Genomic DNA, 23,539 nt, shown 5'->3' on the forward strand with positions numbered 1-23,539 from the left:
CACTTCGTCCACCAGAACGACACAGTGTCCTCTTCATTTCTTACGATGCTGGGCGATGGCCTCAGGCTGACCGATGATAATGCCAGATTGATTGACAGCCGCTTTGTAGACTAGGCTACGTAGGCCACATACGCCCAGGTAGTCTACGAATACGACAAACACCATCCACTGATGTCGCTCTACGTAGCACTATCCAGGCCTACCAGCGTCGACGGCCTATGCCTCACCAACGCGAAGAGTGACTTCAGGTTCCGACATGTCGCCGGCTCTGTCGACAGACAATTTGTTGACGAAATGACCAGGGTATCGACAAATCCAACAGCTCTAATACACCACATACTTCACCACACATAGGGCCCTCGTCACCACGATCACGACCGGATCCTATAACAAGTCATGAACAGCTGCTGTTGCTCACTGATCACGGTGATGATGCGCTTATTCAAGAACTGTCAAGAACTTCTTCCACACATGCACACGGGTTCTTGAAACGCGCGTGCGTTCTTGGGACACGCATTAGCACTGCATATCAGCTTACCGCTTCTGGTGTTGGTAATACCCAGGTTGCGATTGGCAGGTTTACCCAACCGTAAGCAACTGGTTATTAACACATATGCCGCTCTTCAACATATATGTGTGCGCATAAAATTTATACAAATCTTTAGCGTCATTTTATAACATATCGCTCAGTAAAAAAGCTACGCCACAGTCACCTTCCCGCCGCGTGCTTCGCATAACATCGACTCCCACGGCACGTGGGATCTGCCGAATTTTTTGACCATCTGGTATACTTTAACGTGCACCGAGATCGCAGAGTACACGGGCGTCTAGCATATTGCATCCATCGAAATGCGACCGCCACAGCCGGGATCGAACCCGCCACCTTCGGGTCAGCAGCCGAGCACCGTAACCGCTACACCACCGTGGCGGACACAAGGAAACTGCCATGCACTCGTTCACGTGGTCCGCAACGTGGACCACGTCGATTACGCAAAAAACCGGGGTCAATGCTTCCTAGAATAAACCTGCCGAGAGAACCAGGCTGCTCATCATTATCAGTGACTTCAACATTGGTTTATCAAGACCCAACAACGACTGGTATTTATACTGCGTGAAAGATGGCTTGAATGCGTACAGTGCATCAAAAGACCTCGCTACAACCTGCACGACAAGAGGCGTCATAGATCATTTCATCGTAAGCGGCATCTAGGGTTTCCAACAGCTGTGCTATATATACCTCGCACTTGAATACACTTAGACCTCTCGTAGCCGCGATCACGAACGGATCCGATTAACAAGTCCGGCCGTGCTGCTGGTGCTCACTGATCATGGTAATGATGACCTTTTCCAAGAACTGTCAAGAACCCCTTCTGCACATATGGGTTGGTGAAATGTGCTTGCGCCCCCGTCGTATCAGATAAGTGTAATCATAACGACTGTAACCCAACTGCAACTGTGACTGTAGCGTAAGTACGTGCAGTGCGCCTGCGTGTGCCACTTGGCTGTGTGTATATCTAGGGGAACTTTTCTGAATGAAGCTTAGTTGCGAGTAACTCCTGTGCTGTGCATTTGTGTTTCGTCTTTGTGCTGTTTGGATTCACGCTATGCAGTATTGAAGAATATAAGCACTACATATCAGCTTACCGCGTCTGGTGATGGTAACACCCATGTTGCTGTTTGCATTGCTACGCAACTGTAAACAACTGGTTACTAATGCATATGAGAGTGCGTTACCACTTCCACATTTCTCTAGCGTCATTCCTTAACGTTTGGCTCAATGTGAAAAATTACGCCGCAGTCACCATCCCGCGCGCGCATGCTTCGCATAACATCGACTCCCACGGTACGTGGGATCTGCCGAATTTTTCGTTGTCTGATGATCTTAAACATCCTCCGGAACTTCATAAGTGGTGACATCTAGCTATAGACGATGTAGCTTCTGCCCTCGCCTCATGAAGGAATTGCCTCCGTGTAACGGACTAAAAAGGGGCCCACAACTCCGTCGTTTCCTGGGCACACCTCTTGAACCCGGACCCGTGCCAGAATGACTGCGGCGTCTTAGAAATGCCCACAATGACGATGTCACCCACATTTAATTTGCTTCAGTGATGCGTAGGTGATCAATAAACTGATGGTAGTAGCAGCATATATTCATGTTTCCATGGCTTCCAGAAGACATTCATTAATTTTTGTCAATGTTGAAAACGCTGGTGGTAGGCTTTGGCACCATGGCTTGTTACTTGGTCTGACTATGTATATCTGGTAACGTCGTCACTAGCTGGCCGACTTGGAAATTCGCTGGCGTGAGGGCTGTAGGCTCGATGGCGTGATCATCACACGTTAGTGGCCGTGAATTGAGCACCGCTTCAATCTCAGTCAAGATAGTTGACAGTTCTGCGCACAGACAGCTTCGGCCTAGAACCTTTCGGAGTGTCGTTTTCCCATTTCCGACCAACCGTCCCCAACAGCCTCCCCATCATGGGGCCGCTTCGGCTACAAACTTCCACTGAATTCTTTGGTTTGCAATGTAAGTCTGGATGTCGTCTTGTCGGAGTACCTTTCATATGTTCTGTAGCTCCCGAGACGTTCTCTTGAAGGCAAATGCATTTTCGGAGTAAATGATATTTGGCAGTCCCCTTCTTGCAAAAAAGCGCCGGAATGCCAACAAGAAAGCAGGTGAAGACACCACCGAGACCAGTTCCAAGTGTAATGCTCTTGTTGTTGCACACTTAAAAAGTACGATGTGCATTTTGCGATCGGAGCTCTCCGATGACTTCGCATGCAATGGTCCGGCGAAATGAAATCCTGGAGTGTCGAACGGTTTCGTCTTTTCAACTCGGCAAGCTGGAAGCGATGGTTACACCGGCACAATGCGTCTCGTCCGAAGACACGCGCAATCCAGACATCGGCTGATTGCTTTCTTTGCCGCTTGTCAAGCTCTCGGGATCCACAAGCGTTCGCGTACATTGTGTACTCTCGCCGTTACTCCTCTGTGCATGACTCGACGATGGGCATCAGCAAATACCAGCTTGGTGAAACGGTGTCGACTTCGAAGTAGGAATGGGTGCTTCACGACCCAGCTGTCCTTAAGGTTTCGCAACGTTCCGTCAACTCGTAGAAGCCCGTTCTAATCCATAAATAAGTGCAGTTATGCCACTGATAAGCTGCTAGGCGAACCTTGTCTTTCTAGTAGCCAACTCCCCTCGTTGAGAAATCATTCCGTTTGAACTTGCCGGATTCAATATCTCTTGGCTGTAATATTTCTTCGGCAGAGATGGCTCCATCTTTTTTAACCTTGCACTTCACGTTGTAGACGAAACGCTGCACCCATGCAGCGTACGGAGCAGCTTGTGCAGTGAGTTGAACATCGTGGCATCCAGCAGTGGAGCTAACTGCACTACGCTTCCTGTAGAGTAAAGCGTCGTTCGTTTCGTCCCTGTTATGCCTAGAACGTCGTTTATCTAGGGCGGTGACTGCTTCACAGCTGGCCATTTTGCTGAGTCCTTACTGAGCCAAGCTCGTCTTTTGGTCTGAAAGGACGTACCAAAGGCCACGCGGACCTTGGTGGTGAGTGAGTCCTCTCGAATGATCTCACTTTGTGGCATGTAGTACGCAGGGATGCCATTATAATTCGCTGCAGACTCATACTTTCTGTCTGGTTTCTCGACAGGAATCACTTCCTCCAGTTCGGCATTGATCTTCCGAATGTCTTCACGGCTTGCGACGAGCTTGTCTATAACCTTGCTGAACGCCATTCGGTCGTTGCAGTCACTCTCCAACAGCGTCGTCGCCTCGTTCATGACTCATTGATTGGGTTCATGTAGCAGTGCGTTTAGCTTTCAGGCGGTCCATGTTTTCTTAGAATCACGGCTTACCTGCTCGCAAAGTAGCCGGCTCCGCTCTTTGCTTCACTGGGTGCGGTTTCAATGTGGATCAGATTGCTCCGGCTGCAGTTTCTTGCAGCAACTGATAGTCGCCGTCACTCTTTGTCCACGTCGTCGGGAGCCGCTCGTTATCCCGTAGGTTTTCGGCACTATTTCTTGCGGAACGCCAGCCTTCTTTAGGTTGCGCCGCCGGAAAGACGGAGCCGTGAGACACCCAATGCAGCCTTTAATGGCGACAATCGAACACACAAAAGTATATGATGACGACTGTGGTGCACGCACTTCTTCGCGCTAGCTGCGGAGATAGCAGCTATAGTGCCTAGAATATATTCTAGGCACTATATAGTAGCTCACCATCAATTCTTCGTCGTCTGCTGATGTCTGACACCTTGCTCGCGTGGGCGAGCATTTTAGCGCTCCGTTTTCGGCTAGCTCACCTCTGGAGCGCTTACCACGCTCTGCAACACCTATGGAACTGTTGGTGGGCGTCCTAGCGTTCCGTCTCTGGCTAGCGTACCTCTGAAACGCCTGCCGCACTCTGGAACCTATAAGACGTTTCACTTACGTTCAAGTGGCGCTAAAACAGGTACCACTGTTTTTTATAGTAGCACTATCTCTTTATCATTTCATGAATTTACTAGAGAACATGGATCATACCTGAGGAATGACGGTGATAGCAGTGCGCAACCTCGGCAGTGGCACGGAGGCAATGTCGACGTCATCAATTAATATCCGGCCATTTGTGCTCTTGAGCACCCGTAGCAGGGCCAGGACGAGTGATGACTTGCCCGCACCTGTGCGACCTACAATACCAACCTGGAAAGAAGGCGAGGTGCACTTCACTTCTAAGATAAACGATTTATCTGATGAGTTGTAACGCAAACAAATTGGTCTCGCACATATGCAAGGACAACAGCCACAAAGGAACGATATACACGTTAGGGTACACTATATACACTGCATTTATTCACTATATGCTGCAGATGTGCTTGTGGCTATAGAAATGAGCGGAAGAAAGTAACAATGAAACAGATCGCGCAATTAACGATGAAGCAACTTGGTTTGCACGCTGTGGTTTTAGCGCACGTGTAGTATTGACATTTTTGGAGATAATTCAATAAGTAAAGGTCAGGGAGCATTGTATTGAATGCAACTTTACTTTAGAAGTTGGGCACTCCCATCACGGCAACGAGCCGCTTCTCGAACGCCTACGACAAATCTATCGCGCACGCTTCAAAAGATCAAGATTGGGCGTAAGTTTAGGTTACGAAGCGGTAAGCCGTCTGCAGCAGCCGCACGGATGAGTCTTGAAGTGCGCGAATGTCGGACAGTGTGCGGTCTCGTCGATTTCTTGCACCAAAGTGAGAATACGCTGACTACTCGACGCTCGATGTGGAAGGAAAAGTCTGCATATCCTTGGTCCTAAACATTCGGCAACAGCTTCCGGTCAGCCTCAGCGTGTCCTACTAATGGGGGCGCGCGCAGACGGTTTCGCGACCGTGCCAAACTCAACAGTGCGGCGGTTTGGGCACGTTGGTATTCCATCTTGAAAAAAGTATGAGCGCACAGAAAGCATGGACGACAAAAAGACACACATAGCGCCTACGTGTGTGCATATGTGTGTCTTTTTGTCGTCCGTGTTTTCTGTGCGCTCATAGTTTTTTCAAGCCAAACTCAAGGCGTCGGAAGTGCCCAGTTTTGACGCAGCACAAAGTCTTATGAATATGCTTTGTTGCTTTGTCGACGTCAAAAAACGACCGCGTACCACGGCGAATTAGAGTAGGATTGCTTACGCCGTTTTTTGCAAATTGATGTCCTGCGCTTTTTTTTTTCAATCCCACTACGAAGCACTTAATAGAGTGGTGCCTCGCTTACCTTTTCCTTCGGACGAACTGTGAATGTGACATGCTTGAGCGAATCTTCAAGCACCATAGGCCTGTAGGAGGCGCTCAAGTCCTGGAATTCGACTCGTCCTTCCGTGGGCCACGTTGAGTCGACTCGATGAAACGGTGTTACAGCAGCACCATTTCTGGAGTCTGGTTCGTTATGCCTCGTAGGCTCGACGGCCATCTTCTCTACTTCTACCTGCGTTAGAAACGACGCCTTGCGCACTGACAACTCCGCCGTTGTCAGTGACAACGGCGGAGTTGTGACAAGCCCTGCTTTGGCACAACACTGTGGATGTAAAAGTGAGACGGGAGTAGAGAGCGGCCATGCGCAGAAAAACGTGCTTAGGGGACGTGTCATGTCCTAAGCAAACGAACAGCCATTCAATGAAGATGCATGGGCCTACCTCCCTCATCTACCAGCGACAGCCTAGCACGCTTGGTATACTTCGCTTCTGCTGCGGTGCCACTGGTCAGAGAGGCGCGATATACAGGGCGTCGCAAATATCACGCAGCACAATTAAAAAAAAAGAGGGTTACGCGAAGCACACCCACTGCATATTGTTCCCAGTATACTGTAGTAGCCCCTGCTATTTTTTTAGTTAATGAAGTTGACTTACTTAGTCTTAACTATGTTTTAACTCGACAAATACTCACCTAATCATTAAAACGTCAATGAGGCTTATGTAGGCATGCTAAAATAACATCTAACTGCACTATTTTCAGCAACGTGCTAATTACGTGCACATTTTTTGCGGCTGATAATGAAAGGACGCAAAATATGAAAAATAACATGTGGCTACGCCCTCATCACCCGCAAAAGGTGGAAGCGTAGTCTTAATTTGCTACCTCACAGAGATCCTGTTTAAGAGCGCTCCTTGTTGCTGCGCGCTGCAGTTAAGTCACCTGTCATTTTTCAGATTTTTCGGGCCTTCTTAGCCAAAAAAGCGAGCACGCAATTAGTACGTCATTGATAATAGCGCAGTTAGATGTCACTTTAACATGCCTACATATGTCTCATTCACGTTTTAATGATTAGGTGAGTATTTGTCGAGTTAGAAACATACTTAGGACTAATTACCTCGACCTCATTAACAAAAAATCTGCAGTGGCTACTATAGTATACTGGGAACAATATGCACTAGGTGTGCTTCGCGTAGCGACGTTCATTTTTAGGGGCGTAGCTCCTCTTAGTCTAACCTTGTCACGTCTCCGTTGTCCGGCGTATCTCCCGGCAGCCGGCAGTAAACGGCAGTATCTGCCCGGGGGTGGTGTGTGGCGTGACCACCCTTACTGCGCATGCGCATACCCTTTCCACACACCTTCTCTCCACTCCCCCTCACCATTCCCCATGTCCTCTACCCCTCTACCCTTTCCCTCTATACTCACCCTCTCCCCTTCCCCTCTCCCACACCGCTCTCCACTTCCCCTCTCCCCTTTCCCTCCCCCTTCCCCTCTCCCATAACCAGTCTTAAAAACGGAGGGGGCGTGCACACATGAAGGCTCCCTAAAGACAATGCGCTGCGACAGTACGTGATATGCATCGCCCTCTCCTCTCCTACGCTTCCCCCTCTTTCTCCTACGGTCCCCCGCCCCCCCTATCTTGCCTCGCGGCGCAGCGGCGCCGACGCAGGCAGCGTCGCGAGGCAGCGTCGCGGCAGCGTCTTGATTGAAATAACCGACCGCTCGCGCTGAACAACCGTTCACTGACCATCCCGTATATATAGGCACTGGATTTTGACCTCCAAGGTAGTGCGTGTGTGCGATTTCTCCTGTGCGTGATTAAACAATGAAAATTCACAGCGTACATGTAAAATTAAAGTGAGCTGCAAGTCGTCATAACTCTCATTGAACCTTTAGTATAAACGCGCCCGATCTCACGTCGGTGATGATGTACTGGGCAGAATTCACGGAAGATTCACGTTTTACCGATGAACCTCCGCAGCTTCGCCCACTCATCATCATTCACTCCGTGGATATGCTGTGATTTTTTTTTCGCACTGCGTGATATTTGCGACGCCCTATATAGTGGTACGCGATAAAGTGCCACGTGAAATCATTGAAGCTCGGGAAAATGAGAGGGCGGGCTATTCATGTGCTAACGCTCCTTCTTTTTTGGTCACTAAAAGGAACAAGAATATTTATCTTTAGATAGGAAGTGAATGTTTGATCTGTATGTGGAAGACCTGGTGGCTAAAATGATTTTGGAGAGTCTTTATTTTTTTTGTTTATTCAGTTATTTTTTGGCGACATCTTGTTGATATGGGGTTTCCTCTAAATCTGCAAGCCGAACTAAAATAAACTGTTCGTTGAAGTCAGCACTCTGTCCCGTGTTCTTCTTGTTCTTCATGTCTCGTGTTTCATATTTGTTGGGGCTTAACATCCCAAACCCACGATTTGATCATGAGAGGAGCCGTAGTGGAGGGCTTCAAATAGTTTGACAATCTAGTGTTCTTCATCGTGCACCTAAATGAAAGTACACAGGCCTCAAGCATTTTCGCCTCCGTCGAAAATGCAGCCGCCACTGCCTGGATCGTGTCTCGTGTTCGTGCTCTTAGTCTTACGAAGTTATGTGTCACCAACTGGCCTACCCACAATCGTTACTGAAGAACAAGGAAAGTCTTCTTCTGTAAACACTGGCTCCAGCGATACCGCCTGTACAAGGATTTTACATCTTAAACGTTTCCATGTTTTCTTTTTTTTTCACGCGTTTTCTCCTTCTAGTGTCCGTGTCTTTGTGCGCGCCTTATCCAGTTTTAACGTCCATGTTCCCCTGGACTTATATGACGTACATTACACATATTGAATAATCTTCATGAAAACCAGCAGATAATGAATCCAAGGAAGGTGATGGCTACGAGCGGCGCTGACTGACACTTCCAGGTTTCATGCCCGTAAATACCCGGTACTGTAGCAGATTCGAGGTGAGGGCCAGTTGGTGTGGCCTGTGTGCCCCTTGTGTTGTCCCGTCCATTGCGCTTAATTTTCACCAAGTATGCACCCGATACTGTGGACAAGAGGACGACGGCTCCCGTATCTCAATTGGTAAAAGAATCGGGCACATAATCCGAAAGGTCGCAGGTTCGGTCCCTGCTGGCGGCAAGTTTTCTTATCATCCACTTCACTTTCTTCACATCTGTATCACAATTATTACAATACATTTAAAACAGTACAATTAACGACTCCTTACTTTCCGTGGCTTCATAATGTGCTGGTTTTCATTAAGGTTGTGCTAAACAAAGAAACGAGCCCTGAAAAATTCCCTTCCTTCACGTGTCCATTAATCTTGTATGATCATACGTTTTCATAGGAGATTATTGGACATGTGGCATATGTGTCATACGCGTCGTATGAGAGTTTTCGGTCGCTTTTACAACGCTCGAAAGTATTATGCCGGACATCTCATGCAAGTCGCGTTGTTTCAGGGCATAAATGTTCCTATTACCCTTCTCCGTGTCTTCGCGTCGTGCCAGAACCCGGCTCGCGATTGCTATGGTCTGCGTTGGGTTGGGCGTCACACTGCCCACTTTCTTTGTTATGTACTACTGCACTAATAAATCATTCCCTCTAATTTGACTAGGGAAACAGCCGCCTTTGCAGTGTTTCGTAATGCGTGCGTGTCACCGACTTCATCGATAGTGACAGTTATGACACTGGCACAACTATAAGCGCCGAAGGCGTATCACTATGATGCAGATCTTATGCTATGTCCTCCCTACTACTGGCTACAATAAATAGCCGAGCCAACGGTGGCATACAGGCTACCGTTACACACCAGAAGAAGGTAAACACTCTACGGTGTAAGCGCGTCGCTTCGCTGGTTTTCGTTCTGTTGTGTAAAAATCTACGCCACGTTAACCGCAACTGTTAGTGGACGATTAGCAAGAAAGATCATGCAATGATTATCGCGCCATAAATAACAGCTATGTTTACAGGCGTTCCAAGTGCTGATAATTAGCCTATGAAGAGTAGAAGAAACGTTTCCCGCTCTCTTGGATGACCAAAGTCATGCGTCATGTTTAAGGTGGACAAGATAACGCAACAGTCCGGTACGTCCGAACGTAGCGCATCGAAATGTGTTTGGCTTACCTCTTTCGGCAGCTCCGTGAACTCTATGTCACGTTCCAAGGCGACCATAATTTGCGTCATCCCCAAGTAGGTTACGCAGAGCATGGTCATCGTTGTTGGTATCTGTTGAATGAAGAAAGGAAGCCTTGCTTACTGCCTGTGCCTCAAATTCAAAAGACAAATAATTCTTTCTTGAAATGCATACAGTAGTGTCGACGACGGATCTGCATGCTGCTCCGCTTTGTTAATAAGTGTTTAAATAGACCGGCTGTAATGTGCCTTCGTCATACCAACCAAAGTAACAGGTAGAATTTCTCCTTCTCTTATAAAATTCACACTCGTAACACGGCTACCGCCAAATGAGCTCACTGACGCCTCAGTTATGCGGGACCAACTAACGCAGTCCAAGTTAGCGCTCCCCCCTATCTATGTATTTTTAGTGGTGCGCATTTTCCCACTAATACGTACGTTTGTCAGTGTTTAAACAATAAAACAACTCGCTTACTAATATGATGCAGTGCAAGCATGTTTCCTCTTGTCTGTTGATGTCTCGCGGCGTATCGAAGGCGTACGATGGATCAATTTAGTAAAGAGGCCCATACTGGTGACTGGCATCTGTCCAGAGGGATCGCTGGAAGCGCCAAGCATGTACCGATACGAGTGTCGCCGCATCTTTTCTCGAGAAAGGTATTTCAACCATTTCTCTCAAGGCGTCATGCCCAGCTTTGGCAGCGTCATCAGCCTGGACGTTGCCTTGTATTCTGCAGTGGGCAGGTATCCACTGTAGAACAATGCGATGATTCAGTTCGCAGGCTTTCTTGCACAGGCGTTTGATGTCCATTACGAGCTGTTCCTGCGTACTTGGGGACTTCAGAGACTGCAGCGCCGATCTTCAGTCGCCTACACTCATTACTTCAAGAACAAAATCAAGCTGTTGGACTCACCATTGTGCGCTCAATGTAACGTCCTAGCAGACCTGAAACACGTTCTCTGCGAATGCAGGCGATACGCAACAGAAAGACGATCTCTGAAGGCGGTCTAGCACCTTCAACAGGACTCGTGTTTAGAACTGCGGCAGATTCTGGGCCCATGGCAAAACAGAACCTGTGCGTTACGCGCAACGGAAGCGCTGCTGACTTTCTTGCGGGCCACATGCCTGACCGAAACTTTGCAAACAGTGTAGTCTATGTGTGTGTGTGTAGTTATCAGCGTTTATATCACAATCATCACCCAGCACCTGGAGTAGCATGTCAGGCGAACAGCCAGGCAAACATCTCCAGCTTTTCATCAAACATTTCCCTCTCTCTGTCGCTTACTAACGTTGCGCCAGGTGGACGGGCCTTCATCAGAGTGAATTGGGATGGCCGACATTTTAATTTTAAATGCGTAGGAAAGTGAGCGGATGGTAGCTCTGAGTGCACATAGAAACCCCTTTTGTGTACCACAGGTCCAGCTGTCGATGAATCGCGCCCCGACACGGCACATATTATGCAAAATAACACAGATACTTTCTAGACGTACAACGCATATGGGAGCGAGGAGACCGGATGTGGATGAGACCTGCGCAGTATTGTAGGCACCCAGCGTTGCCAGAGGAAGCGCCGCATTATGCACGTTCGCTCTGGGAGGAAAGGTACACAAATTCTAGCACCTCGCGCACCTCTTTCAGAGCGAACGTGTATAACTCCAGCGAGTGTACCTGCCAACACCTGTCTTTAAAAAGACGGGTCCCTGGTCTAAACGTCGAACTCTTTTGTTTTTGGACGTCCGCCTACACTTTATATTACTTATTAGACACCGCCCTTACAAAAATGGCTAGTAACATTCAGTAGACCACCTAGTAACCATCTATTCACGATGGTGACCGTCTGTTAACATTTGTGCTCTTGTCACATTTATTTTTACTAGAGGCTATATTATGTAGACCATCTAAAAGCCTTCTTCTTACTGATGTGTAAAGACTATTCTATGTATATCGTCTAAGGGCCTACTGACATATAAAGACTATCCTGAATACACCCTCCAAAGGTCTCATATATAAGTACTATTTTAAATGTACAGTGAAAAGATGATTTAGCGTTGCCTCAGGATGAGAAGTCATCGAACATTTAACCGCTCCCTACCTGCCCAGCCCCAAAAGGCTTATGTCGTGCCCTTGATACACGCACGCAGCACATACACACACACACACACACACACACACACACACACACACACACACACACACACACACACACATATGTATATATATATATATATATATATATATATATATATATATATATATATATATATATATATATATATATATATATATATATATATATATATATTGTAGAGATGCATTGGAACGCTGTAATGGGCCGTCCGCTCGAGCGCCTTCTAGTGAGTCGCCCTCTTCGCCTCTTCTCGGAGAGCACGCCCCTCGTGCTCTTGCTCGTGAGAGTCTGCGAATCTGCGCTTTGTCGCGACTGTCGTCGTTGTGCATGTCGCTATCAATCCAGCCGTCAATAAACGCCGTTACAACATATATATATATATATATATATATATATATATATATATATATATATATAAACAATAAAGTGCTAACAATGCACCCGGAAGCAAAAGTTGAAAAAAATCAAGCACGTAGGAAAAATTGTTCAGTAAAGGACTGACGTTTCGGCCGCGGGACCGGCCTTCGTCGGACTCCGACGAAGGCCGGTCCCGCGGCCGAAACGTCAGTCCTTTACTGAACAATTTTTCCTACGTGCTTGATTTTTTTCAACTATATATATATATATATATATATATATATATATATATATATATATATATATATATATTGTAGTGAGGAAGAGAAAGAAGAGCTTCCGTGTCTGTTGTTGCTGTGCGCGCGATCTACCTTCGTGTTCTGCCGGTACCTCGACTGTTTAAGGCGTCGCTGTCTGATAATAAATCGTCGTACAACATCTGGTGGAGGTTGCTGGAATCCCTGGCCTCAACCTGGAACTTCGCAACCGAACGTTGCCGGCTGTTTCAAACACTATGACCGACGCTGTCGACAATCAGCCTCAAGCCGCCGCTCATTTCACCAGCTGCTGCGCCGTCCAGCGGCAACGCGTCCCTCCAGTCTTTAGCGCAGCAGGTGAGACTGACGCAGAAGACTGGCTTTCAATCTATGAGCGTGTCAGCGAGCACAACAAGTGGAATGACCCGGCCAAACTACGTGCCGTCATCTTCTAGGTCGCTTGCGTTGAAAACCTCTGGTTCCATAATCATGAGCGTCAACTACAGACCTGGTCAGCTTGGAAGACAGCATTCACGGAAGTATTCGGCCGCCCCACCCTGAGAAAGCTCCGCGCTGAGCAACGTCTACGCCTGTGCGCTCAACTGCCTGGTGAGACGTACACCAGCTACATAGAGGATGTCTTGGACCTTTGTGCCCGCGTCGATTCCTCCATGAGCGAAGGGGACCAAGTGAAGCATGTCCTCAAAGGCATCGAGGACGACGCATTCCAGGTGCTTCTTGCGCGAAACCCTACTTCTGTCGCGGCCATCGTCACACTCTGCCAGAGCTTCGATGAGTTGCGTCGACAAAGGGTCCTTGCGCGCGGCGCTATTGCACATGCCAACTCGCTCTCGGGTCTCACGCTTGCCACCAACCCGGCGTCCGATATATATATATATATATATATATATATATATATATATATATATATATATATATATATATATATATATATATATATATATATATATATATATATATATATAGATTAAGGACTTCATTCGTGAAGAGGTGGCGCGCCAACTGTCCATGCATCCGCTAGGCGATCGCCCTCTACAGCCTGCCACACCTCTGGCTGATCCCATGAGAAGGGCCATCCGCGAGGAGCTTCCCGAGTCGCCCTCGTTGACTCAACCATTCGCTCCCGTCACTGCACCTCTCACTGATGCTGCAGTCGCAGCGCGACCTGCGCATCCAACCGCCGCATTTCGTGCCGCGATGCGACCACGAACACCTCCACCTCCCTTGTCTCCCCAAGTTCCACCTCGAAGCCATTTTCAGAACCCCTGGCGCACACGTGACAACCGGCCCATCTGCTTCGCTTGCGGTTTCGCCGGCCACGTGGCACGCTTCTGCAATCGTCACATGCCTTCTGCTAATCCAACTGTTGCAGTACCTGGCTACGGCTATTCGCATGATGATACCGGTAATGCCATGCGTTCCAACCCAGGCATTTCGCCGCTACCTCGACGTCCTTTCACCAACCATCGATCACCCTCCCGACGTCTCGCTCGCCTTCGCCCTTACGTCGTCGCCAGTCGCCAAGCGAGGGAAACTAGCTGCTGCAGTTCCGCAGGCCTGCAGGGCCTGCACAGTCGACATGTTCGTCGACTGTGCAGAGACTTCTACAAGGCCTGCACAGTCGCCGCGCAATTTACTGGACGTTATAGTTGAAGGAACTGCCGCTGTAAATAACGAGGACCCGTGGTCGTTGATATGGAACACGTCTTTACTGTGCAAGGGCTAGCTCCTAATTACCCTTCGTTCTCCTCTTCGTTTTTGACCCTGTAGCCACCCTCAAGACTATGCCCCACTATTCTATTTTCAACATCCTCTGAGGGGGAGAGGACAAAAAACGTCACATCAGTCATTTTATAGCTTCCATTACACACAGCTTTTGCAGCGGCCGGTTCACCACGTGGCCCGTAGCCAAACGTACGGAGCAGGCTCTAGCTATCCCGTCTCGGCCGGGATGCAGCGACGTCACTCGCCCGAGTTTCCAGAACGTCGGAGCAATGTTGTCTTCGTTCACTATCACAACGTCGCCTATGTGAATCGGTGAGGAACCTTGTTCTGGGCGGCAGTGCGCTGATCGCAGCTGTAGTAAGTAGGCATTTTTCCATCTTCGCCAAAGCTCCGTGCTGATCCTCTTCCGGTACTACACTCGTCGTTGTAGCTCAGCGTGAGTTGATGTCTCTGCTGTGACACCCGGCTCCGGCATGCGATGGCTCGCTTTCCGAGCAGGAAGTGCACCGGAGTTAAAAGCTGCAATTCATTGGGGTCATCCTCCAGGTAGGTCAGGGGTCTGCTGTTAATGACGGCTTCAACTTCGCATAATGTTGTCGTGAGGCCCTCTACGTCAAGGCTGCTACGCCCTAAGGTCCGCTTCAAAGCGTCTTTCGTAGTGCGGATAAAGCGCTCCCACCAACCACCCCACCAAAGAGCTCGTTCCACAATAAATTTCCACTGTATTCGCGTGCTGGTGGCGTACTCTTGCAACGCAGGGATGACCGCCTTGAAGCTCCGTGCACAAGAACGAAACCTTAGGGCGTTGTCGGAGTACACCACGGCTGGAACACCTCGCCGCGCTACAAACCGACGAAAAGCGAGAATCGTGGTCGCCGTTGTCATGTCGGAGGTCAGTTCGAGGTGAATAGCTCGTGTCACGGCACATGAAAATATCAGTATGTATGACTTGTTTGAGTTCTCAGTTGTGCGAAAGTGGCCCACAATAGTCGATGCCAATAACCGAAAATGCTTGAGCCTCGGTTATTCTCTCTGATGGCAATGGTGCTACTGGAACAGACACTGCCGTCAATCGTCGTTTTCGGCACGCTAAACACTGCGAAAGCCCATTTTTTACGGTCTTCCTTCCCTTCAATACCCAGAATCTTGCCCGGAGTTCGGTCAGGGTGAGCTCGATGCCACCATGAAGAGTGCGGGCATGAGCAGCTTGAACAATCAGGGTGGTGAACTTGGGTTCGGCGTGCAACAGAATGGGATGCCGGATGTCAGGACTGGCGTTAAGCAGGTCGAGCCTCCCACCTACACGGAGGAGTCGATTTGTATCCAGGAATAGGGACAGGCGAAGAACCGATGACGTTGATGGCAGCTTTTTTCCTTTCTCAAGAAATCGTGTTTCGGCTCCGAAATACTGGTCTTGCACGAGTCTAAGCCAATAACGCTCGGCTTCTTCAAGTTCTAAAGTCGTGAGCGTTCCACCGCGGGGAGGGCTCCTTCTCGAAGCGTTGTGGACGAATCGCTGTACGAAAGCAGGAACGCTCAGAAGCCTGTTCAGCGAACGCACAATTGACGTCCTTGATGAAACAAGCGATGGAGAGATCGTCGTGGCTGTCTCAAAGAGAGGCTCAATGTCTCTGTCGTTCGGAAGGTCATCCAGCTTGAAACTGGGAATCGGTCCTGGCGTTGAGATCCAAGGGGGACCGTGCCACCATTTATCCGACTCCAAAAGCGCCTTTGCAGACACGCCACGGATGAGTAGATCGGCAGGATTCTCGCCGCTGCTGCAATGCGCCCAGGTGTCGGGATTAGTGAGCTTAGATATCTCGGCCACACGATTGCTGATAAAAAGATCTCGATTTCTTGTTTTTGCTCGGATCCAGTGAAGAGCGACGAGGGAGTCGGTCCAAAATCGAGCGGATGCCTGCTGGAGAAGTGGCACGGACCGTACGTACTCCGCTAGCCGTGCTCCACTAACGCAGGCGATCAGCTCCAGTCGCGGCAGGGACATCGTCTTGAGCGGAGCGACGCGACTTCGGCTGATGAGCAATCATGTGACGCATGCCACGTCGGCAGAAAGCGCCCGAACGTAGATACACGCACCCAAAGTCTTAGAACTGGCATCAGTAAATATGTTCAGTTCAAATGCCAGCTCTACGCTACTGTCGTGCAGAAACACGTAGCGAGGAATCTGTGCCTGGACCTCTGGTAACTCGGCGCACCACGCGTTCCATGCAGCTTGTACTTCATCTGGCAGCGTGTCATCCCAGGAGTGCTTCCGCTTCCACAGGTCTTGGAAAATTAGCTTCCCTTTCACGGTGAAGGGGGAAAGATAAGCGAGCGGATCGTAAACTCTAGCTACTGTTTGAAGGATCGTGCGCTTGGTGGCCGGACTGTTTGTGGCAAAGGAGGCTGCGTTGCGCACTGTCAATGCGATGGTATCGCCTTTACGCTCCCACGGCACGCCCAAAACCTTCATGAGATGGTCATCTCCTGTTTCAGTCTCAATGGCCACGTTATCTTGGATAAACTGTTGCTTTAGCAGGTCGGAGTTTGATGCCATGAATCGATTCAGTTGCAGATTTAGTCGACGTGCTGCAAGCTGTCTGTTGTCACTACCGGCAGGAATGCCAGGCTCCTGCAACATCAGGGGCAGATGGTAACGACCAGCTTGCTTGCTCAGACAGTGCTCAAATATGTCGAGGTCAGGGTCGTCTTTTACAGTACTTGACCACCGGTTCTCAATACCAATAGTGTCGAGGCGCCACATAGCCGATTCATCGCACTCTTGATGAGAACCACCAGCCGATAAGAAAAGGGCACTAGTTGCTGTAGCTTCGTAGTGCGAGCTACTGCCCTGCACAGCCCACCCGAACGACGTTTCCACGGCAGTGAGTCGCTCGTTGAGGCGATCAATCTTTCCCGTGGCGACCTTTCAATAAGCGTCCCAGCCAATTAATATGCTGACGTCCTCTGGGTGCCAAGTTTCCGGGTCAAACATGTCCGCAGCATCATACCTCCGGGCGCTCAACAACTCGAGCACTTCAATGTTCAGCGGTGGACTTGTCACGGTGCACACTTCGGGGACTTCCAGTGCTTCCAATGCGACGGTGCTGCCGTTAAAGCGTCCACGCAGCGTGACAGAGACGCGTCAATAACGTAAAGATTCTGTGGCTTGGCATTTCCAAACGTTACCAATGACAGCTCTTCCGTGCCAATGACTTTACACTGCAATCTCTTGGAAACATCGGTGCGGATGAAAGAACGCTGGCTGCCCCTGTCAAGCATCACACGCACCAGGAGCTGTCGCTGTCCGCTCTCCGCCCAAACACGGCCCGTCTGAAGCAGCACGGACTTGGCTTCTGTAGCGCCGGTTGACGCCGTAGTTACTGTCGGTGAGGTAGAGCCGGACGAGCCGCCCGGTACTGTTGGTGTAGGAGCAGTGGTCGTGGTGACGGCTCGTGACAGCTCGCAAAGGACCGTTAGGTGTCGGCGTTGGCACTTGTTGCACGTAAGGTTCAGGGAGACTCTGCAAAACCGTGCGACATGATTGCGCATTCCGCACTTGTAACAGCACCGAGCGTTAAGCAACCTGGCCCGTTTCTCGTCGGCGGATAAGTCGACCGTACACTCTGCCAGGCCGTGACCTCGGCTGTCGCACAGTACACAAGACGTGCGCTGCTGTAGGGATTCCGTGAAGATCTTGTCGGCGAGTTCATGTCACCAGGTTCCGTGATCGAGTTGTGCGTATACGATGACGCCGCTTCTTGCTTCCCTTCCTCATGCGTCACAGTATCAAGCTGTGACGCATGATAGTTCGCGCTAGTCCTGCAGTGTGTGCGTTCTTTTCGTGCGTCCTTTGGGCTTGAGCGACGCGCTATCAATATCGATCTGCTTTCTGTTCGCGTTACATTCCAATTCGTTGCTATCGCATTCACAATTGCTTCGCCGTTGCGGCGAAACTGTAACTTTTTTTATTATTGTTCTAAATCAATAATGTCATGTACTCTAAATAAAGATTTTCAATTCTACCTTTTGTTGATTCTTCCTCGCTCACGCATCTTCTAAATTAGCAGTTTGGTTTTCTGGGCCAGTTGGTACATGATGAGTAGAGAAGGGTTCCAGCAGGTTTCAAACGCGAGCACAAGAAGAAAGGAACGCACAGGACAAGGCTGGTCCTGTGCGTTCCTTTCTTCTTGTGCTAGCGTTTAAAACCAGCTGGAACCATTTTCTACTCTTCTAGATCACGTTGCCTTCTACAAGTAGCTCGTTCACTCATATACGCGCATGTTGCCAAAAGTCATGTGTTTGTAGGCAGTGTTAGAATGTTAACAGAGTGCGTAGCCGCCGCTGTGGCTTAGAGGTTACGGTGCTCGGCTGCTGATCTGAAAGACGGGGCTTGGATCTTGGCCGTGGCGGAGAAGAAATTTCGACGGAGAAGAAATGCTAGAGGCCCGTGCACTGCGCGCAGTCAGTGCACGTTAAAGAACCGCAAGTAGTGAAAGTTATCCGCAGTCCTCCATACGGGCGTCCTGAGTCGCTGTGGGACGTTAAACGCCATAAACTAACCAAATAATCGTTAACAGAGTGTGTATGAGCATGCTGCAATAGAATGATTGTAACCATCTGCTAACAGAGTCTATTAAGACTCAAGTTACTAGGTGGTTGACAGAAGGCTTACGGGTAGTTTTTCTTTTAAAAGAATGTTACTAGGGCGTTACTACGAGCTCACCAGACAGCCTATGAACATGATTCTGTTCAATGTTGGTTCTGTTTGTATATATATGTATGTATATTGTCGCGGGCGAAATAAGACAGACAGCCAGGTGTTGACGTCTTCCCCAGAACCAGACCAGCAACAACCACGTTCTCTTATTCTTCCACTCGCGTGTACGTGCCACAGCGGATGGCTCATACATGATGGCATGTATGTATGTATTCTCTTGAACTTCCGCCTTTGGATTTCCCAACCAGATTGTGGTTTTGGCAACCAAAATCCCAGAATTTATTGTCACTGTGCGCAATTCTTAAGCCTATACCTTATTTGAGCCATCCCCTGCCGTGATGTTGCGGGCTCCAAAGCGAAAGAACAGCTACACATTCAGCGCCGGAACAATCTGGTCACGGAACCAACTGAGCGACTCTGATTGTATTCTATCCTTTTGATGGCACTCACCGATAAAGAAGAGTTGAGAGCCAGGCCGATGCTGCTCGAGCTCGACACATCGGCCGCATCAATTCCGACGACGGTGAATACCAACGTAGAGAGCACGACAGCCTGGCTGCAGGCTACGGCGAACGTCCTCGTCAACCTGCTGCACGTTACCGAAGCGAGGGACACGCGCAGGTTCTGGTCCGCCAGCCGACAGAAGCGCGCGTAGAAGCGCTCCGTCATGCCAAACACACGCACGATGGTCAGCGAGTCGACAGTCTCCGTCACGTGCTGAAGCATGCGGGAGAAGTGAGCACTCCTGATGAAGCGCGTGGCATTCACTGCAGAAGTAAGGATGCCCTGTGAAATAGAAAAAAAATGCAATACTTATTGTGTCTTATCCTTTGTCACTCTTTCGTCCTCGTCCGTTTCGCGCTGGAAAAGTTTTGGTCGAGATACTGTGGATAACAGCAATTAAAATGACAAGTTTGCACAACTCCGCTTAACTCTATCTCATTAGCACGTACAATAAGCATCTTTTAATTGAACTGTTTAGCGCAAACATCGGAGAAAATGGACGAAAATATTGCGACGCACACCATAGCTAACTTCCAATTGAACTTTCAACAGCCCCTTGTAGTAACCCACGAGCTGACACAAAATATTATCAAATATCTAGACTTCAGTATTAGGTTTTCAGACGAGGTTTGCTGGGTGTACTAACCTAGGGATTTAAAGCAATTCTTGCCGTGCTGATCCGCGCACACAGAGTTGCTCAAAAGGGCTATTGCCGAAACATGCCTTGAAAATGCGTTAAAGAAATCTTGCAATCTCGGGGAAATTTTGCAAAATCAAAACAAAAGTTTTCAGTTGTTTCTTATATTCATCGTATTTTCCATAATTTAAAGAAGGTGGGTGAAAAGACGAATGTTAAAATTGTGATGTCGGCACCCAAGAAATTGTCAGCCCTATTCAAACTGTCGTCGAACTACCAAAGAAAAACACACGTGTTCCGCTAAGCATCGTGAACGCTTTGGAGAATGCAAAGAAGCCCTTATTTATTCGTTTGCTTTGACATGTGGTAGCAGATATGTGGGAAAGAGCGGGTCGTTGCCTGAACGATCGCCTTAGAGAGGATTTGTATAATGTCCGGGGTGGTTTGAAGGGTCACGTGGCGACGCATTGCTGAAGCTGTGCATGTAAGCCTGAATTTCAAAAATGTGCACTGCTCTACACCCATGCCGACCATAGAACACGAGAAATAATAAAAGCAGCAGAAATGGCCAAGGTTGATAACTAGTGTATCAGTGTGCCGTCCATTGCCCTGTCAAAGAACCAATATTGCTTTCTAGGTGCAACACGTGATAGTGCCATGCGAATTATGTACACTTTTTAGTTTGGCATGTAAATGACGGTGTTTATATTGTAAATTGACTAGTTATCACTTTTGGGTGTCGTGGTTTGTAGAAGCGGAGTGGCGCAGGCGCGCGGTTTCTATTATAAATACGCGTCTGAGCAATAAATATTCCTTTGGAAGCTAGCGCTTGTGTGTGACGCAATTTTTTTCGTCCTCGTCTCTGAAGCATGCGCTAAATAAGTATCAATGGATGACGAACTAGCCTAAACATGCACACTGCCAATTGAACACGCCACGAAGAAGGATCCCTTGTAATAACACAAAGCAAAATTCTTTGTTGTAAAACATTGCCAGGAAAGCAAACGGAGACAAAAGCAGGACGGAGTGCTGACTCCAAACATAATCACATAGTCGCTGAAAGTAAGAGCCCTGTCCTGTTGTCTTTTTCTGCATCTTTGGTGCAGTCCGAAAATTTAGATTACAACTGTTTGTGAAGAGGGAAGAGCAGTGAATACGGGGAAGCGTTCTGACGGCGAGGCGTCGCACGTGCGTTTGGCTTCGCTTGACCGATCGCCTTCGGTGGCATTTGCTCGACGGCGACGCGCAAACTCGCGTTACTGGGTGCGCCGATGTTTCTCGTACTGCCACTGCTCCTCTTTGGAACGCACGGTGGGCGTGCGACCATTGTAGAATCCAAAGAGCGACTTAACACGTCGCTAGGGCGATCTCTTACGTCACGATACACCGAACAAACGCGACTGGTTGACGAGACGTATTGGAGAAAGACTAAGGCGTCTTAATAAAGACGCCTACGCCAATCGCAGCGCGCGTACTAGCGCACACGCGCTAGTACGCGCTCCCGTTGATGCAAGTGACCTAGGTCATGTAATGACGAAGAAGAACCTGAGGTCCAGAAAAAAACGCGCTGTAATGCAGGCTTTTTACAGTACTATGTTTGAAAACGCTGCCAACCCGGCGTTTCATACGACGCCACGAGATTGCGAGACGAGTCTCTCTGAATCACGGTGCCCCGAAGTCAGTGCCACCTCCCTCGGAAGCAGGGTGGTGACAACCTTTGCACAGGTGAGCGCCATATTGGGCTAATGTCGTTGACGCGCACGCTTCCTCTTCTTAAGGCGACGTGCAAACACGATGATAGAGACGCGTGTGAAAGTGCAGGAAAATAAAACGAACATTATATTCAAGGCGTCTGCCGTAGCGCACGTCTGGGTGCTCCGAAACAACATGGTGCTTCCGTCGGACTTGTTGCCACCCTAAACCTTGCCTACATATATTCATTGATCCTATCACTTCACAGCTTCGCTGTGCTAATAATGTTACCATATTAACTCGCGAATATTTGCCTAGTTTTGCAGATGTGTTGTGAGTGTTTACTGCTCAACATAAGAGAAACACGAGCCGACGGCGGCACGCGGCCCGGGCCGACGAAAGAATTACCGGGGCGCGAGTCGGGGAGGGAAACATGAAAATAAAGACACTCTCAAACTGAACGCCATACGTGTCGGTTGTATGTTTCCGCCCTCTGCGAACACTACAGCAATGAATATACCTTTCTCATGCATTCAGACAAACAGTATTCAGTTTTCATGTTCTCAAGCGGTGCTCCTAGATCTGGTGTTTTGCACTCGGCTGACTCTAGCACCAAGAAACCTGTCGCAAATGGTTTACAACATCACAGAACTTACCAAACCAACCGCAAAAATTGCTAGCACGACGAGGCCAATAGCGATGACCGCTACGCTCTCGGTGCCGATGACTGCGAGCCGTGACAGAGCCACCAGGCTGTTCTGTATCGTCTGGCGGCCCAAGACTGACATGCGCGTATCCACGTCGTTGAGGTCAGCTGTAAAGCGGTTCAGGATTCTTCCTCGTGGAGTCGCATCGAAGAACGAGACGGGGCTGAAGAGCACGTGTTCTAGCATATCGTGATGCAGCACCCGCGACAGCCGGTTCATGGCGAACGACAGCAGTATATTGCCAGCTAGGCGTGTGGCCACTGTAAATATGGAGAAAGCAGATCATAAGGCGTATACGACACTCGATGATTGCAAATCGACAGTTTGGGACTAAGCAACGCAAGTACTCTAGTTTTCAGGGCCTGCTGTTCGTGTAACATCGGCGTAATTATGACTCTAGCGCTTGCATCTGAGCCAGCATTACATTTAGCGGCAGTTTCGTATCGACATGACGCTGTTGTCTCGGGCAGCTGCGTATAGCAGTTTTTATATTAGGCCTGAACGTTTTGACGTCGCGTTTCAATTCGTGATCACTGTACATCGAGAGATGAAATAAAAAAACTGGAGCAATAGATTTAATATTGATGCAAATTTCAATACACGTACACTGTACGGCAATTACGGCGCGCAGACGGGCATTTACCGCGGCTTTTATTATTTTACGGGCATCTACAATAAGCAGAAAAACGCTAATACTTAAGAAATAGAAAGGCAGGAACTGCCTAATTGGACGCGTTGCAAACATATCTTGAACTTTCTCATTGAAATTTTTGCCCAGTTTTGTTGCTTTAGATGTCATTTAATCAATATTACGTAATTAAGCAATTAGCACAACAAATAGGATAGTGCGACGTACTCTCGGCTGCCGTGTATATTTCCTTGCGTAGAAATGCGTTCCTTTATCTGCACTTTGCTTGAATCG

At 48.7% G+C, this 23,539-nt stretch overlaps 1 protein-coding gene across 1 annotated transcript in view; it reads right to left on the reverse strand.

Annotated features, from left to right (window-relative positions):
- LOC119406721 (ATP-binding cassette sub-family C member 2) overlaps window positions 1–23,539 on the reverse strand; it is a 197,075-nt gene that overhangs the window by 36,086 nt on the left and 137,450 nt on the right. The window contains exons 11-15 of the mRNA XM_049420186.1: window positions 22,567–22,877; window positions 19,528–19,863; window positions 9,860–9,961; window positions 5,760–5,969; window positions 4,542–4,700 (exon numbers count right to left, since the gene is read on the reverse strand). Of these exons, the coding sequence (XP_049276143.1) occupies window positions 4,542–4,700; window positions 5,760–5,969; window positions 9,860–9,961; window positions 19,528–19,863; window positions 22,567–22,877 (1,118 nt within the window). The remainder of the gene's footprint in view (window positions 1–4,541; window positions 4,701–5,759; window positions 5,970–9,859; window positions 9,962–19,527; window positions 19,864–22,566; window positions 22,878–23,539) is intronic.

This window comes from Rhipicephalus sanguineus, chromosome 10 (genome assembly GCF_013339695.2).
Source record: "Rhipicephalus sanguineus isolate Rsan-2018 chromosome 10, BIME_Rsan_1.4, whole genome shotgun sequence".
Taxonomy (NCBI): domain Eukaryota; kingdom Metazoa; phylum Arthropoda; class Arachnida; order Ixodida; family Ixodidae; genus Rhipicephalus; species Rhipicephalus sanguineus.